The sequence below is a fragment of the Myotis yumanensis genome, unplaced genomic scaffold (assembly GCF_028538775.1).
Source record: "Myotis yumanensis isolate MYYU_CA2020_CCGP unplaced genomic scaffold, mMyoYum1.0.hap1 SCAF_6, whole genome shotgun sequence".
Taxonomy (NCBI): domain Eukaryota; kingdom Metazoa; phylum Chordata; class Mammalia; order Chiroptera; family Vespertilionidae; genus Myotis; species Myotis yumanensis.
Window position 1 is genome coordinate 28,183,899 of NW_027223757.1, and position 16,576 is coordinate 28,200,474.

Here is a 16,576-nt window from a genome sequence, read left to right on the forward strand (position 1 = left end):
AAAAATATTCATAGGTTATCATGTAGTAGAAATATTTTCAAAATTGTGTACTCAAATTTGTATACCATATTTTAATCACATCCTTGAACCATCTCTATTATCCATTTCATAGGTGTGGTGTTTTTTCTAAATTGGCTCACTTTTTTTTGCTTAAACATTTTTATTTGGATGGAAAAATTGATATCACTGTTGTAGAATTAAAGCATAACCACTGGTTTTAAAAAAGAAGTGAAAATAAATATAATGAAAACAATGTCATTGGATTCTCCCTATATCCTATTGCTTTCTCACATCTCAGCCCCCAAAGCTTTTATTGTCTTTTTTTAAAAGTGAGAGTAACAGTTAGAGATAGACGATAATCTAAGTAAGATTTTTTCTTTGATGTAGTCAAATTTGCAATAATTGAAGAGAATTACTTGTTCACCTTGTGAATAAGTGGGATTTGATGTCATGTTCTGGACTATCTAAGATCATTCACATACTGCCAACAATTTCCGATGCACTTTTTTTATTCCTTGAGAATCTGATATAGTGAACATTCTCAGGCCTATGATCTGATATAAGGGTGGAGCAAAAGTAATTTAAAGTTGTTCATATGGAAAATAATACAGTAATTAATAATAATACATGAATAAACTCAGTGTTTCGTGTACTCACAACTGTAAACCTACTTTTGCCCACCCTGTATTAGAGAATTTATTTTGTTCACTGTAAGAAAGATGAGCAAACTGTCAAATCTATTTTCTACCTTACCTGCTTTCTTAAACTCTGGACTATCAAAGAGTTTTGCTGTGTTCATCAACAGAAAGGGGAGAGGGGTTGAAATTGGTTAACAATCAGACATATTTCTTCAATATATCAATTAAATGTTCTTTTCCCACTTTTGTGAAATGTTCCTATTTTTCTGTGTCAAGAATTTTTTTTGTTATTTTCAATAGGACTTTGATATGATACCTCAGATTATATACTAAGAAAATCTTATCTTTTAAGCTACTTTTCACAGATATTTCAGGAACTACTGGATAACCTAGTTATTTTCACATATAACTTTTAGCCTTTTCTATTATATTCCCAAAAAAGCTCTTTGATTAATTTTTGTTTCCATTCAAAATTACATTTTCTATGCCTGCAGCATCACTCTAATGCTACTATGTGTTAAACTTTTGTGAGGTCAGCAACCCAAGTAAGGAAATACCTTTGTTAGTCTTTACGGTTCTAAAAACCTAGCTTACAAGTGCTATAGTAACACTGCTTCTAGTTTCTCACATGCATTTAAGTACTCAAATAAAAAATATCCTCTCATGATATTTATATGGATCCAACAACAATCTAGCTGTACTTAAAGAAATTGTGAATAGGATGAGCAGGGCTTCTGTCATATTACAAATACCACTGTCATATCGTAATTGTCTCATCACTAGTTCAAAGAAATAAACTTGAATCTAAAATAACATTTGCTTTATAAATGAACATCTACCTTTTCAAATATATATTTTAAAATCTGCCAAGACCGGTTTGGCTCAGTGGAGAGAGCATCAGTCTGTGGACTGAAGGGTCCCAGGTTCGATTCCGGTCAAGGGCATGTACCTTGGTTGCGGGCACATCCCCAGTGGGAGGTGTGCAGGAGGCAGCTGGTTGATGTTTCTCTCTCATCGATATTTCTGACTCTCTATTTCTCTCCCTTTCTCTCTGTAAAAAATCAATAAAAAATATTTTTTTAAAAAAAATAAATAAATAAAATAAAATCTACCTTTCAGCCCTGGTGGGTTTGATTCCTGGTCAGGACACATACCTAGGTTGTATGTATTCGATCCCCGGTTGGGGTGCCTGTGGGACGTAACTGATGTTTATCTCTCGCCTCTCTCTCTCTCTCTCTCTCTCTCTCTCAAATAATTTTTTTAAAAATATCCTCGGTGAGGATTTTTTTAAAAAATCTACTTTTCAAATCTATATTTCACAACCTTGACTATAGAGTAAAGTATGTCATTTCTGTATCTTCCAAGAAACTCCAAAAAGTGTGTTAAGAAGACAAAAAGGAAAAATTAAATTGGAGAAAGATCTCCAGACAGGAATAAGATTTCTTAATATCATGTGTAATGGCAAATAATAATTTGTAGTTTGATATTCTTCATGGCTAGAAGTGTTATCTAATTGAAAAATGGATATATTCTTACACACTTTTTTCCCCAAAGAAATGTCTCTCATGAATTTTTCTGGCCTGGGTGCCATTATTAGGAAAAAGCATTCATCTTTTGATGTCTCTGGAACAAATGAAGATTTGTGAATAGCTTTTCTATTGAGTCACTGTGGGAGTTGTAACGTTTATAGGGAAGACTGCGAGGATGACATGGAAAAGCCTGCATCACTGTCTTCATTGTGCATTTTCTGCACTGGCTGTGCTTAACCAGTTATTTTGCTGCAACTCAAAACCCCTTTCACCAACCCGTCGGTGGACATCTTATTTTGTTTTGACAATTCACTCTTGGACATTCCTCAGGATTAATTGTTAACTACATTATTCAAATTTTTTTTAAAATAAGTATAACAAGTAGCCTCTGCTGAGTAGCTTTCAGCTAACTATAAAAATACCACATTCTGAGGCTTCTGAGGAGAGACTACTTGATAATGATCCACAGCACAAGAGAATCTGTAACACAAGATGCTAGGTTTTTTGGCATATTCACATATTTTATTTGCTTTCAGCAATGTAACTCTAAGGAGAGTACTATATTTATAAATTGACTTAGTCTGCCTCAGATGTCTTTCTCATTTATAAAAACAGTGAACTGAAAAAAGTGAGGTAGAACATATTTAAAATTTAAAGAAAAGTATCTTAACTATTTGGATGCTTCTATAAAATTTCAGAAATGTCAGTGATATAAAACACTGATAATTAGTATTTTGTAATATTTTCCTGAGAGGGAAAGATTGCTAACTACTGTTGAACAAACACATGCTTTAGATCTCCATCTAGTGGCAGCTTTTCAGTTACTATACCGGCATCAGGGAACATTCACAGAAGATCCCTAGGAATCTGAACTAAATATAGAATCCTGGACCTCTGCAATATGAATTTCCTCTCAATCACTTGGAATGTCCATGTTTTGATATGATAAGATCTAGAGTATAAAGGGTTTTTTGTCCGAATTATTATTTATTTTAAATATCTTTCTCAATATTTCCATTCAGAATATTTTTAAGAGAATACAAATTCAAGATCATTCAAATAACTGAAGACTTTTAGAAGCTAAAATAACATAATCTTTATAAATTAATCTCACTTGGACCTGTATCAATTTCATATATTTATATGACATCTAGAGTGGTGATATTTTTTTTTGATTTTTTTTTTTCTGCATAAGATTCTGAACCATAGATTGGAAAAACATTCCTTTAGTAATTGGATAGCAATTTACATTTTGGTAGATTCGGGAGGAATACTTTTTGTAATTTTTTGGTACTGCTCCCCAAAATCTTTATTAAATCCATTTCTTATCATTGTTTTAATTACATATTTCTACATTTTCTATGTATATTTTACTCAAGACATACCAAAACATAAACATGAAGAAAGATGATTGACTATAGAGGAGATTCAAATTTTTTTTTCTCTCTCAGTAACCTATTATATTTTAGCATGGTGCCCTGTAACAAGCATCTAGAGAGATTTAGCAGGTCCTGGCTGGAGAGTTTGGTGTGTGTGTGTATGTGTGTATGTGTGTAGTGTGTGTGTGTATTATACTACTTTAAAGATTGCCCCCCGCCCAAAAAAAAAGCAGAACTTTCTTTGACATTGTTTTATTTTTAAATCAAGGTAGTAAAATTGAAATTCTTTCTGAAAATATTATTTTTCCCCCTCTACTTTGGTACAAATGACTACATTCATGAAATTTTGATGAAAAAAAAAAAAGTGAAATCCAACCCAATAACTTAGTAGAAGTAAAGCTTTGTTGGGGAGGAGAAAGAAAGGAAAGGGAGAATAAGGGGCCGAAGTAGTAAATATGTGTAAGCCTGTTCTTTTTCAAGTTACTGTCTGCCCATCATCCCACTCACTTTCACATGCCCAACTCTTTATAACGTACAAAAAAAGGATAAGTTCTTATTACAAGAAACCAAAGTGTACGTGAAGGGTCACTACTTTACAGATCATAGATACCAGAAATTTATAGAATTTAAAAATAGGAAGAAATGTGCAGGTGATGACTTAGGAGCAATGAATGAATTATCTATATGTATAATCAGTAACTCTAAGAAGTTGCAAAGGTCAATGAACATAAAGTAAAAAAAAATCTCAATTTTTCTGTACCTGTGTAGATGTTTCTTTTAAATTGCATGAAATTATATGATTGTAGATTTACCTTAATAATTATATGGCTCTGAAATATAATTAATGGGCTAAATCCTATTTCTAATGGACAGATGGAATTATCTATAGAATTTCCATAGTGATTCAAAACATCCTTCATCACCCTGAGGTAAAAGTACAGAACAAGGTGGCAGAATGGGTAAGTGAACTTGTAAAATTTCTTTTTTGTTTTTATACTGTTAACCTCTGGAAATCTGGAAAAGACCCTGCTGTTTGGCTAACTCAATCCACAGATGATACTGGTACATAGGTGTTGTTCATTATAAATGTATGAATTGATAAGTACGTGAGGTATTGTGCTTATGCATAGAAAGAGAAGTGCATTTGAAAAAAAGGACAAGAAACTGAGCCTAATAGACTATTCATGTCCAAACAAGAAATGCCACACAAATGGAAATGTGTGTTAGTAGGTATCTTTATTTGCTATAATATGCATGCATTATCAGCACTATTTTTAAAAGTATATTTCTTATTTTATTATTTTTTGAGAATTTTTGTATCAAAAACAAAAGGTATAAAAAGATATGCAGAGGTCCTTGAATATGCCATTTCATTCATGTCATTTTGTTCTAACACTGATGAGATGCCATAGATACTTGATTCTTATTTACATCAATTAGCCTATGATAAAATGAGTTTCATTATACATAATTTTGCTTAAAGTCACAGAAGCTATTGATGACTTTAAGCAAGGACTTACTGTATCATGAAAGTCTTCCACCCATCCTTGTAGCTTACATGGAGATGAACCTGGAAATCACTGTTTTTTTCTTGGGTTTTTCCAGAATTTGTGCATATAAAAGAAAGTAAGATTGTTTTATCCCTTTTACACTAAAAGTGACATATTTCATACACCATTCTTATTTTTGTTACTACCAGATTTATAACATTAGTACACAGAGACCTCCTTTTATCTTTTTTTTTTTTAAACACTGCATAGGGTTCCATGATGTGGCTGTCATTTATTTGCATCAGTTGATGCATATTTACAGTATAATTTATTTAACCTGTATTATATTGATGAAAATTTTTGTAATTTTCAATTTAAAAACTTTAATATGTTTTCTTTTATTTTTTTCTTCCTTATACAGTATAAAAAATTTTCTTTCACAGATTTTTATTATTTTTTCATTTTCATTATTTTTTTAATTTTTCTATCTATGGTAAACTATGGTACTTTGAACTACTTTTTATATATAATCCTATTACAGTTAAACAGCTGTTGTGAATAAAGTCACTTGGATATACATTCTGAAGTAAGAAAAATAGTTTTTTATAGGTGCCTAATAAATGTGTCCTTGGTGGCAAAAGAGAGTTAAACCATTCTTTGAGACATAGTGGTGACAATATATTATATGCATGTAACATATTTGAATGATAGGAAAACATAGTCTTATTTTTAAAGGTTACACCCTTTAAAACAAGTTGATCACAGGAAATAATAGTATGTAATTAACAACTCTATTACAAAACTGGGGGTAAAAGTGAAATTCTCTAATAGAAGTTGGAGAAAATGCTACTGTTGACTTTTTGGAATGACACATTAACTGTAGTGATTAATTTAAACACTGGAAGATATTTCATTTCTAAACAGAAAGCGGTCTTGACAGAAAGAGTATATTATTGCATCCCATTTTTTTTCTATCATTGTTCTTTTTTTAAAGTCAGAGTGTTTTCAAAAGATAAAACTCTTTATTTTCATTCCCAAATAAACCACATCTAATGTTATGAATCTCAAAAATTAGTCTTCACTGGAGAATCTGCTTTAGAGAGGTATTATTTTACATTTATACTTATTTCAGGAATGCTTTTCAACATAGGATCATTCTCATCTGAAGCTAAGCTTTGCTGGACACTATCAGCTTAAGATGCATGATACCAAAGCAGATACTTGATAACAGAGGAAATATAAGTGGTGTCCCTGATTCATATTATTACTATTACAATATAAAAAGTTAACTTTTATTGCCAGAATTTCATAAAATTTACATTTAATTTTAGAATTTTTGCAAGTAATGCTAAATGTTTATGTGAGAAGTGACCTAAAAAAGAAACCCTTTGGGAGTGATATATAAATAAGAGAATTTCACATCAGTAAGGAAATCCTGTTTTGTGATTGTATTGGACAATGCATAATGAAAATTGATTATTTATAATGAGAAGAATCATTGCTTCATTAAAAAGTCTGGTGCTGAGACCTCAAAAGACTGTTAAATAACCAGATAATAATTAACATAGCTCCCCAAATGTTGAATATACTTCTTGTTTATTTAAAGGTTTATACTGTTGACATAATTTTTCTTAGTACTAATATTTTTATGAGATTGTAATTACTAGGAAAACATGTTATTGCCCCTTGGTGTCTGTTGAATGAAGACTGTGGAAGTGTTTATCATTTCCATCTTCCCTCTTACAGCTTAGTTCTCAGTGTTAGGACTAACTCGGCAGCCCATTATAATATGAGCTGGAGGGGAAAGCATAGTGTTTCCAGACAGACTTGAGTTCCAATCTGGAATCTACTCATTCTTAGTTGGGTAACTTTGGGCAAGCTATTCCATCTCTGTTAAGCTCAGTTTCTTCATTGAAAAGGCAGCAGGGGCAGATAATACCTATCTCATTCGTTGTTTTGGGTCAAAAGAAATAACATTTGTAAAGTTCTTGGCATACAGTGATGTAGTAACTGTTATCTTTACCTTTCTTTCACTCCTTTTGCTCTCTGGGATTTTCCCAGGGTCTTGTTCCAATAATAACTTATCTTTTGGGAGGGAAGAAACTTGATTCAGATTTTTTTTTTAAGTTTTACCAAAACTCACCCCTTCCATTGTATTTTTCAGCTTAATTCAACCTTCCAGAATTGGAACTATACTGTTTACGTGGTTAATATCAGGTAAGTGACAGGATGAATTATTTGAGAAATAAAAAGTAGTATCTAATTTTATATTACTCTATCTTTCTCTGATTATACCCACACACACAAGCACACAATACACACATGTGCCATATTCATAATCTTTCTACAACAATTCTATATTATGTTTTTTCTTTACACAAAAGCTTCAGTGTTGCAGCAGTAATTTAAAAAAAATATTGATTTTGGATCCTAATCATTTTATTTTTAAATTTGGCCTGTACTCCCAAAATATATTTGTGATTTTAAAAGAAATTATATATACACTAGAGGTCTGGTGCATGAAATTTGTGCGTGAGTAGGGTCCCTAGGCCTGGCCGGCGATCAGGGCCAATCGGGGCCTTCTGGCTGCTGGCCGGGGCCTTCCTTCATTCTGTGCCACCCCGGGTGGTCAGTGCTCGTCATAGCGAACTCCTGAGGGGACACTTTGCATATTAGGCTGTGTGTGTGTGTGTGTGTGTGTGTGTGTATGTATTACTTAATGAATATATTATATGTCATAATGTACCACAATTGAAAAGACTATAATTAAATATTAGTTTCTTCTCAGATCCCAGGAGGCCATCTAGAGCATCCCCTGGGTTGCATGCACCCTAGTTTGGAGACCATTTTTTATAAGTTAAGGCATCTACAGTCTGATTGTAACCTAACTTTTCAAAATTATCTCTCACTCTTCTATTTAAATACTTCACTAAAGCTCAAGCAAATAGTTGCACCCATATATGCTCCTCCGACCTTGTTTTCACAGTTTTATACTAAAATTAGCTTTCTGAAATGTATTTTGTGAACCCTAAGCATATATTCTATATACCCAAGAGACATAATAACACAGAGAAAGGGATCAATTGGTCAAATGAGATCAGGAAGTACATTATTAAATAAACTGAAGCCACTCTAGATATCTCAGATGCTTTAGTATTATACTGACATGCATGTTCACCTTGAAAAGAAAGCAAGGGAACATAGTTGCTTAGCTTATTTGACTGTGCAGCTAGTTTTTGTCATGTGCATATGAAAAAAACTAGAACTACTCAGAACACACATTTGGAAATACTGCCTTAGAATGTACATTCTGCCTTTTTCTTTCATCTCCTCAAATTTTGTGGTGTAGTAATAGCATATCAGATGATAATGAATCTACATATTTTTATTTACAGTTTACACCTGAACTCAGGAGAAGACAAGGTTAAAGTCAAGAGAAGCATTGGGACTGATCAAAGGTAACACTGAGAAAGTCTTACAGAAAGTATAACACCCTGCCTCTTGCCCTCTGTTTAACTCTCTGGTAGAGAAATTAAAGCAATAAGATAAGAGAGAAACATTTTAATCACATAGCATGTTTAGATTATTTCTTTATCTTTAATGCACACTAACTACTATCTTTCTTATAGCTGAAACTTTAATATAGCAGAATGGATACAAGTATACATCTGATGAAAAATAATTCAGAATTAGGATATTTAAAATGGATGAATTATTAGTTTAGTATTTCCAGTTTTATTTTTATAATAACCATTTACCTCTCATTTCAAAGATACCTTCAAAGAAAAATAAAATTGTTTTAGCTTTTTTAAAATAAGGCATTTATGTATGATAGCATCATATAATAATATTGACAATAGGTGCCAAAATATGTCCTTCATTTGAAACCATCAGTTAATTTTCTGAAGTCTCCATTTTAAACTTATATCAAGATCATGACTGAAACAGGCAGATAATTTAATGGATATTGGACCGTATATAATCAGTTGGCATACAAAAAAGCCAGCAATTCAGAATGACATATACTGAAAAACAACCTAACCTCCTAAATGGAATAAATTTAGTTATGTTTATGTACTATTTTGCATCTCCATAGAATTAAAAAGTAATTACTAGAAGAGCAAAAGTTTATATAAGTCTTGCTCTGTTTCAATTGACTGAATTTAAATTATGGATTTACAACCATAATGATGGAATAAACTTTCTTTTCAGGTGACATATTATTATTATAGAAGATAAAAATAAAATTTCATATGAGAGTTAACCAGCAAGTTTTCTTGTTATTTTTCTGTTCAACACTAAAAAAAAAAAAAATTCTTTAACGTTATATTTGAAGCTTATCATTTCTGTATATATTCAACAGACTAGATCGAACCATCTGATTAGGGAAAGTTTTTATTTTGTCAAATTCATTTTCCTTTATTATCTGAGGGCTTGAGTAATGTATTTTAATACTATATTCTTAATGGATGTTTCTCCTCTATTTAGCCAATTAATTTCTCCTCTAATCCTTATTGCTAGATCATAGTGAGCCTCCACTAGTGAATCCAGCAGTGATCAGGATCCCTTGCTGGTTACTGTCTAACACTTGGGGCCACCCTAGTTTCAGGTATCACCAATAGTAGAATCTGTTAGGGGATCAGCCTTGCCCTCTTTAGTTCATTTATTGTAATTCTTCCACTACCTGACAGTACTACAATCAGCCAACAATAGTATATGTCAACACCTCAGAAACTCTTGCTTGAAAGAAATTTAAAATCATGGAGTCTCAGTTTCCTGTCTGTCAAACCACTGGGTAACTTCACAGAAAATTATAGGGAGAGTAAACTAAGACAGTGTATCTAGGAAAATCAACACGTTTAGTTTTTCTTTGGTATGAACTTTTGACGTTTTTTGAAAATTTATTCTCATAGTTTTTTCCACCCTCTCTTTTTTCCTACTTTCTAATGCTCTTAATAAACCTTTATAGTCTCTCATAGTTGTTCTTAAAACGATAGTCTACTAGTTTTACACATACTCTTTTTCTCCCCCAAACTTTCCTTTCAATTTGATTGTAACACTTAACACAGACTAGAGCTTCAGGTAACACCATCACACTCCCATCGCCTAGACAGACAGGAAACCAAAGCCAAAGAGACTGGTTTATTCAAATAAAGAATGATTGATGCTAACAACAGATAGAACTTGACTTTGTAGAGCTACAAAATAGTTTTAGTTTTCAGGATGAGAGAGGAAAACAATCCAGATAAGACCTGTAACAATACTTGCTCACTCATTCTTGAATTGCTGAATTGGGTATTCAACAATACATTGTGCTAATTATGTTCTCAATATTCAAGGGCAGTATAAGGTCACAATCCCAACTAGAAGTTCTCAGTGACTGGAGTGGCAAAACTTATTTTTCAATGATAATTTAATCAGTGGTTACTATTTTTTTTAATAAGCCATGTTAAAAACTATATGCCAGTTCACTCAAATCTATGTTTGAATCATCTTGAAATGTGTCTTATACATGAACATTAAGCAGTACATCATTTTGGAGATAAATAGCCCTTCAAAGTGAATTATGAAAACAGTAGAGCATTTTGTTCTTGAGATTAGTACAGGTTTAGGGGGAAAATAGAACTCTTCTTTAATTTCCCCTAACCTTCCATAGCAAAGATTTCACTTTTTCTTTTTAGCACCACAAATATATTAATACTCTGATTTTTTCATTTTTATTGGTACCCCCAGAATTTTATAAATAAAATCTACAACACTGCTCTATTGAGTGCTTCGTAGTTATTTTGAAATCAGTGACTTTGGCATGTGGACAGTCACTGATATTGATAATATAATGACTTATGTCATATTATTCATTTCTCCTCAGAATACGAAGATTAAAGTTCTGTTGTAAACCCAGAGTTTTCACATATAAGGGAAAATATATCTCTTCTACCTGACAAAATAATGTCATTTAATTTTCCCTCAATGTTAAATTAAATTTTTCATTTCTGCTGTTGACTATGGCTATGATTATAGTTCAGCCAAAAATTATATTACTTCAAATTATAGAGCCAAAAGTTTGGATAGGACTTTTAGGATACATCTCTGTTTTCCATAGAAGTATATATATTTTAAGACATTCAAAGTCTATAAACTTCTGAATATACTGGTCAATCACTGACTATATTTTGTAACTTTTTTTTTTTGCTTGATAATTCTCTTTATGTTAACAGACTACAATGAAACAAGTTTTTTGCCAAGTTCCATCAAAGTATTTGCAAATATTCCATTGAGATGGAAAATCAGTTATCACAATTCTGGAGAAATTGTAACACACGAATAATTTCAAAAGTCAAATGATCAGTGTAGTCAGATTGTTGCAATTCAATTTTTCTAACAAACTTTATTTGTGGCTATAAAGAAACTAAAATTAACCATATGTTCCTTTCTTGCATGTATGCTATAAAATATTACTAAGAGTGTTTTGCAAAAGAAATGGGTTATTAAAAAATAATTTTAAAAAAATCAGAAATTAACTAAAGAAATATGCATATATACATGATCCATGGGCATAGACAATAGTGAAGTGAAGGCATGGGATGGTGTGGCAGGTGCTGCGTGGAGGGGGGGTCAGTGGGGAATAAAAGGGGGATATCTGTAATACTTTCAACAATAAAGATACATTTTAAAAAGTCAGTTTAAATGATAAAAAAGAAATGGAGCCAAAACCGGTTTGGCTCAGTGGATAGAGCGTCGGCCTACGGACTGAAAGGTCCCAGGTTCGATTCCTGTCAAGGGCATGTACCTGGGTTGCGGGCACATCCCCAGTAGGAGATGTGCAGGAGGCAGCTGATCAATGTTTCTCTCTCATCGATGTTTCTAACTCTCTATCTCTCTCCCTTCCTCTCTGTAAAAAATCAATAAAATATATTTTAAAAAAAAGAAAGAAAGAAATGGAGTGATGTGATATATGAGCATTATAAAATAATATCCTATAAAATCCATTTACATTGAGATATTTTTGACGTTATCATTTATACAGCAATAGAAGTCTCTGTGTGCCTTGGAATATCTTTTTAGTGTCAGCACTTTATGATCATCCCTCTTACTGCCATATCCAAATGTTCTGTTTTTCTACATAAAAACAGCCAACCCAACAACAGTTCTATCTACAATGTTTCCCTAGGTTGGCGATTTGGGCCCTTCTGGTTTACAATGCTACCAACAATCTCAATTTAGAAGGAAAAGTCATTCAGCAGAAGCTCTTAAAAAATAATGAGTCCCTGGATGAGGGCTTGAGGCTATATACAGTGAGTGTGAGGCAAGTGGGTAAGTGCCTTTAATTTTTTTATTATATGTATTTTACATGATTATATGTTCAGGTTTAATTGAAACAACAGAAATATTCTTCCTATGTGTGTTGTTTCCTTATTTAAAGCTATTTTTTCTGATGATGAAACTTATAGTGGTGATATTGTAACAAATAGATGACATGGTTAGCGTAAAAGAAATGAACTCGATGCCTATGAATCTAAAGAAATGAAAGAGGCAGGGGAGAGTTTATACTCTCTTTTAGGGATGTATTATGAAAATACTAAGGGTATGAGCACAATGCCAGGAGAGTCTTGAGCAGGATTGACTTCAACTTTAGGAATAAAGAGTGCGTCTATATATGCATATGGGAACACAAATGAAGTAAATCTTAAAAAAGGTAATTTCTTATCATAAAACACTTTCTTCTTTTATGTTTTCTGTCTTTATTAATGACACTACTTTGTAGGAATAGGCCAGAAATCTGGGAGTTATCCAGAGCTTAGATTCAATTCTTATCTAGACACCATACACAGCCTAAGCTCCAACCACACACGTGGTACTGCTTGAAATTCCCCAGCATGCTGTGCCTCCTTCCTTTGTCTTTACTCATGCTGCTCTTCTCTACTCTCACCATCCACCTGCTCATCACCTACCTAGTTTTAAGGAGAACCCAGAGTCACCTCTTCTATAAAGCCTTTTCTGTCATCATCCATGTATAAATAGATGTTACTGCCTTTGAGCCACCACTTTATGTATGGTCTTCTAATGTCTACAGTACTCTAGGTATCTTGATAGTAATATTATGAAAAGCAAATGATCAAAAATGTGGACAGTAGAAAGTACTAGTAAACTTAGAAAGGGAAAGAGAGAGAGAGAAACAGCGATTTGTTATTCCATTTATTTATGCATTCATTGATTGCTTCTTGTATGTACCCTGACCTGAGATTGAACCCAAAATGTTGGCCTATCAGAACAAGGCTCTAATCAACTGAGCTACCCAGCCAAGGCTTATTCTAATGTTATTCTGTGATTACAACTATTACCTACATTAGTAGAGATCAAAAGATTACAAGGTACATTAGTAGAGATCAAAAAAAAACTTTGACACTTGGCCTTATACACACGCAGGAGGTTGAAGTGGGGGAAGCTAGAATTCCTCAGTCTCTGGGACCATGGTTATAACTGAAGTCAGACACAGTGAAATAAAGAAGCAAGCATCTTCCCTTCTACCAGGAACCTCCCATCTCTAATGCGTCAACTTACACAGTTACAGAGAACTCACAGAAATGGAAGAACACAGATCGTCATTGTCATCATCATCCACAGTTTCTGAGCCTCTTTGGGAAAATGCTTGCTTATTTACAAACGGGGCTTCTTGGGGGTGGGGTGGGTACAGATGCTGCCCTTTCACACATAGATGTCTCCACAAAGAAGTAGCTTGACGAATGGTAGTTTATATATGATGAAGGATCCCTGTGAGGACAGGCCTTACTCTGTCTTCCAAGGCTGAGGAGCCCCAGAACAACTCTCTCTGGATACCTTGACATGTAATTTATACCACTTAATTTAAATCCTATACTTTATTGTTTTACTGCAAGTGGATCTGTGAAGAAAAGTTTCTACTAATTGAAAAAAAGTAGGCTAACCCTTGACAATTTTAAGGTTCCAAATATAGGTGGGAAAGTCATTTTAAATGTTCAATCGGTGACTGCAGTACTGGTTCCCAGCAGTATGGTATAACTTTCCACATTTTTTCAGTACTGAAATACAAGATTTTGTTTTTGTCATTGTTATCAATATATTGGTTTTCTTTTGGTGTTTTAAAAATATATTGTTATTGATTTCAGAGAGGAAGGGAAAGGGAGAGATAGAAACATCAATGATGACAGAGAATCATTGATCTGCTGCCTCCTGCATGCCCTCCACTGGGGATTAAGCCACAACCCGGACATGTGCCCTGACTGGGAATCAAAACATGACCTCCTGGTTCACAGGCCGATGCTCAACCACTGAGCAACACCAATGAGACTCTTGATATTTTTTAAGTTGTAAAATCTGAATCATTTATAGGATGGCACTTATTGAGAGAGTTTTCAAACAACAGGTGGGATGATATGAGGATGGAGGCATGTGTGTAAGATGTGTGGCGGTGGACACAGGTGTCTTCTTTTTTTTAATATATATATTTCTTTATCAATTTCAGAGAGGAAGGGAGAGGGAGAGAGAGATAGAAACACCAATGATGAGAGAGAATCATTGATCGGCTGCCTCCCTCCCACACACCCCTCACTGGGGATCGAGCCCGAAACCCAGGCATGTGCCCTTGGCCGGAATTGAACCTGAGACCCTTCAGTGTGCAGACTGATGCTCTATCCACTGAGCCAAGTCAGCTAGGGCACACAGGTGTCTTCTTGCCATTCCCCCAGCAAACTAATAGGCAGAAGATGCTTTCAGAGCAGCTGGAGACTTTTCCAGAAAATATCCCCACAACTCAATGATGACATTATTTTATAGGCTTTCCCCTTTGAAAAAAGATCAGAGGAGAATTTACATTTTGAAGTTTTCAGGACCGTTTTCATTTTATATAGTGTTTTTTTAATAAACCTTTATTGTACTCATTTTACCTGCTAATGATTTCCTTTAGAGTGATATATTCTCTTAAGTGTATGGTTTTATTTGATGGTTGTGTAAGCTGTAATAATTTTTGCATCTGAAATGGAGTACATGGTTATTTTTCCAAATTTCTAATTTCAGATTTTTACAAATTCAGAACACAAAAATCTAGTAATTTGGTGGTACATGAAATAAATACCTAATTAGCAGCATTGCTATCTTGCTGTCATCTTGCACCTCTAACTTCAAAGAATAGATTAATGTTTCTCATGTTGGTTCTTATATTCATAAAGGCACATGTCCTGCGGAGGAGAAACCCAAAGGCTTTTACTGGCCAGTCATCCTACCTTCTGAATACAGGCATCCCTGTCCAGGGAAGCCGGGCTTTTCTGCTTCGCGGACCTGGTAATACCTTCATTGACTTTTGCCAGCAAAGTTCACATCATCATACCTTCCCAGGGTTCCACATGTTGCACCACATTTCCCAGGCATTGTTTATTGTTTAGAAAGAAGGGCAAGAATCTCTATGTGTGCCTAAATGATAACCTCCGTGAGAGGTAAGGATGAGGCAGGTTACCGATAAAAGCGTTTTTACTCCAGGCAACGTTTGAATTTAGCCTTCTCCAAAGAAAGATGGAGACATTTGGAAGCCAGAGGGTATCTCTAGAGCAAAGCACCTTATATATGGATGAACCAAGCTAGCTGACAGCCTTTGGCCATGCATGTGAAATTCCAAGACTTTTTTAATTACCTGGGATAGCTATTGTTGGAGGGGGAAGAGGCAGCCAAAGAGGGAATAAAGATAGGATCTGGGTCAGGGCAATTTGCTAATGGGGGCTGTCAGGGTAGAGATTTTCCCTGAATGTTTAACAGAAACCACAGGTCAACTACAAGTCAAATCCAGTTCTTCACCCTCAACCGCACTCCAAATTAGGGTTTTGTTGGTGGGGGGCTTTGGAAACAGAAACTTTGCTCCTACTACTGTGTTTCACACATGGTAGGAGGACAAGGGGTCTGTAGACATTGACCTGAGTGTGAAGCATGGCTCTCTCTGTCTCTTCCTGGTTGAGACCTTGGAAATCCCTTGACTTACTTTAGTCTGTGTTCTCATCTATGAAATGTGGACTGTACTCTGCTCTACAGAGTTATATGAAATCAATGTCAGATTTTACCTGGAAAGTTCTTAAAGCAGTACTTGACCCATGTTAGCAAATATGGCTTTAGCCTTAGTAACCTGATGTACCTAGATTAGCCTACAGGCTCTTGCTAGTGTTTTGTTTCCATGAGACATGCACTTGATTTTTTTTTCCCAATAAGAATTTTTTAAAAGGAGTTTTATTTCAGTATATTATACTTTTATTTTCAAATGAAACACATAGATATCAAGGCAAATTCTAAAACTTTTCATTACCTAATTTTGTCAGTTATGTCATTTATGCCAAATATTTGAAATACTTTTTTTTTGGTTCATAGTCATCGTGACCTTTCCAACACATCTTTAATCTACTGGGGGGATCCTGATATTTCCAATTGTACAAGTAAGTGAATGATTTTCTTCCGTTCTCAAAGACAAATGGAAATGACCTCATACTTCATGGTTTTCATCCTCTTCAGACATGCTCTTCTGC

General features: G+C 34.0%; 1 protein-coding gene across 6 annotated transcripts in view; it reads left to right on the plus strand.

Moving 5' to 3' along the window:
• The window catches only part of ADGRG6 (adhesion G protein-coupled receptor G6), a 134,654-nt gene that overhangs the window by 81,033 nt on the left and 37,045 nt on the right, over positions 1-16,576 (plus strand). For all 6 annotated transcript variants that reach the window (XM_070417804.1, XM_070417805.1, XM_070417806.1 and 3 more), the window contains 6 exons: positions 4,420-4,505; positions 7,201-7,253; positions 8,432-8,494; positions 12,208-12,350; positions 15,242-15,353; positions 16,422-16,486. In XM_070417804.1, the coding sequence (XP_070273905.1) occupies positions 4,420-4,505; positions 7,201-7,253; positions 8,432-8,494; positions 12,208-12,350; positions 15,242-15,353; positions 16,422-16,486 (522 nt within the window). The remainder of the gene's footprint in view (positions 1-4,419; positions 4,506-7,200; positions 7,254-8,431; positions 8,495-12,207; positions 12,351-15,241; positions 15,354-16,421; positions 16,487-16,576) is intronic.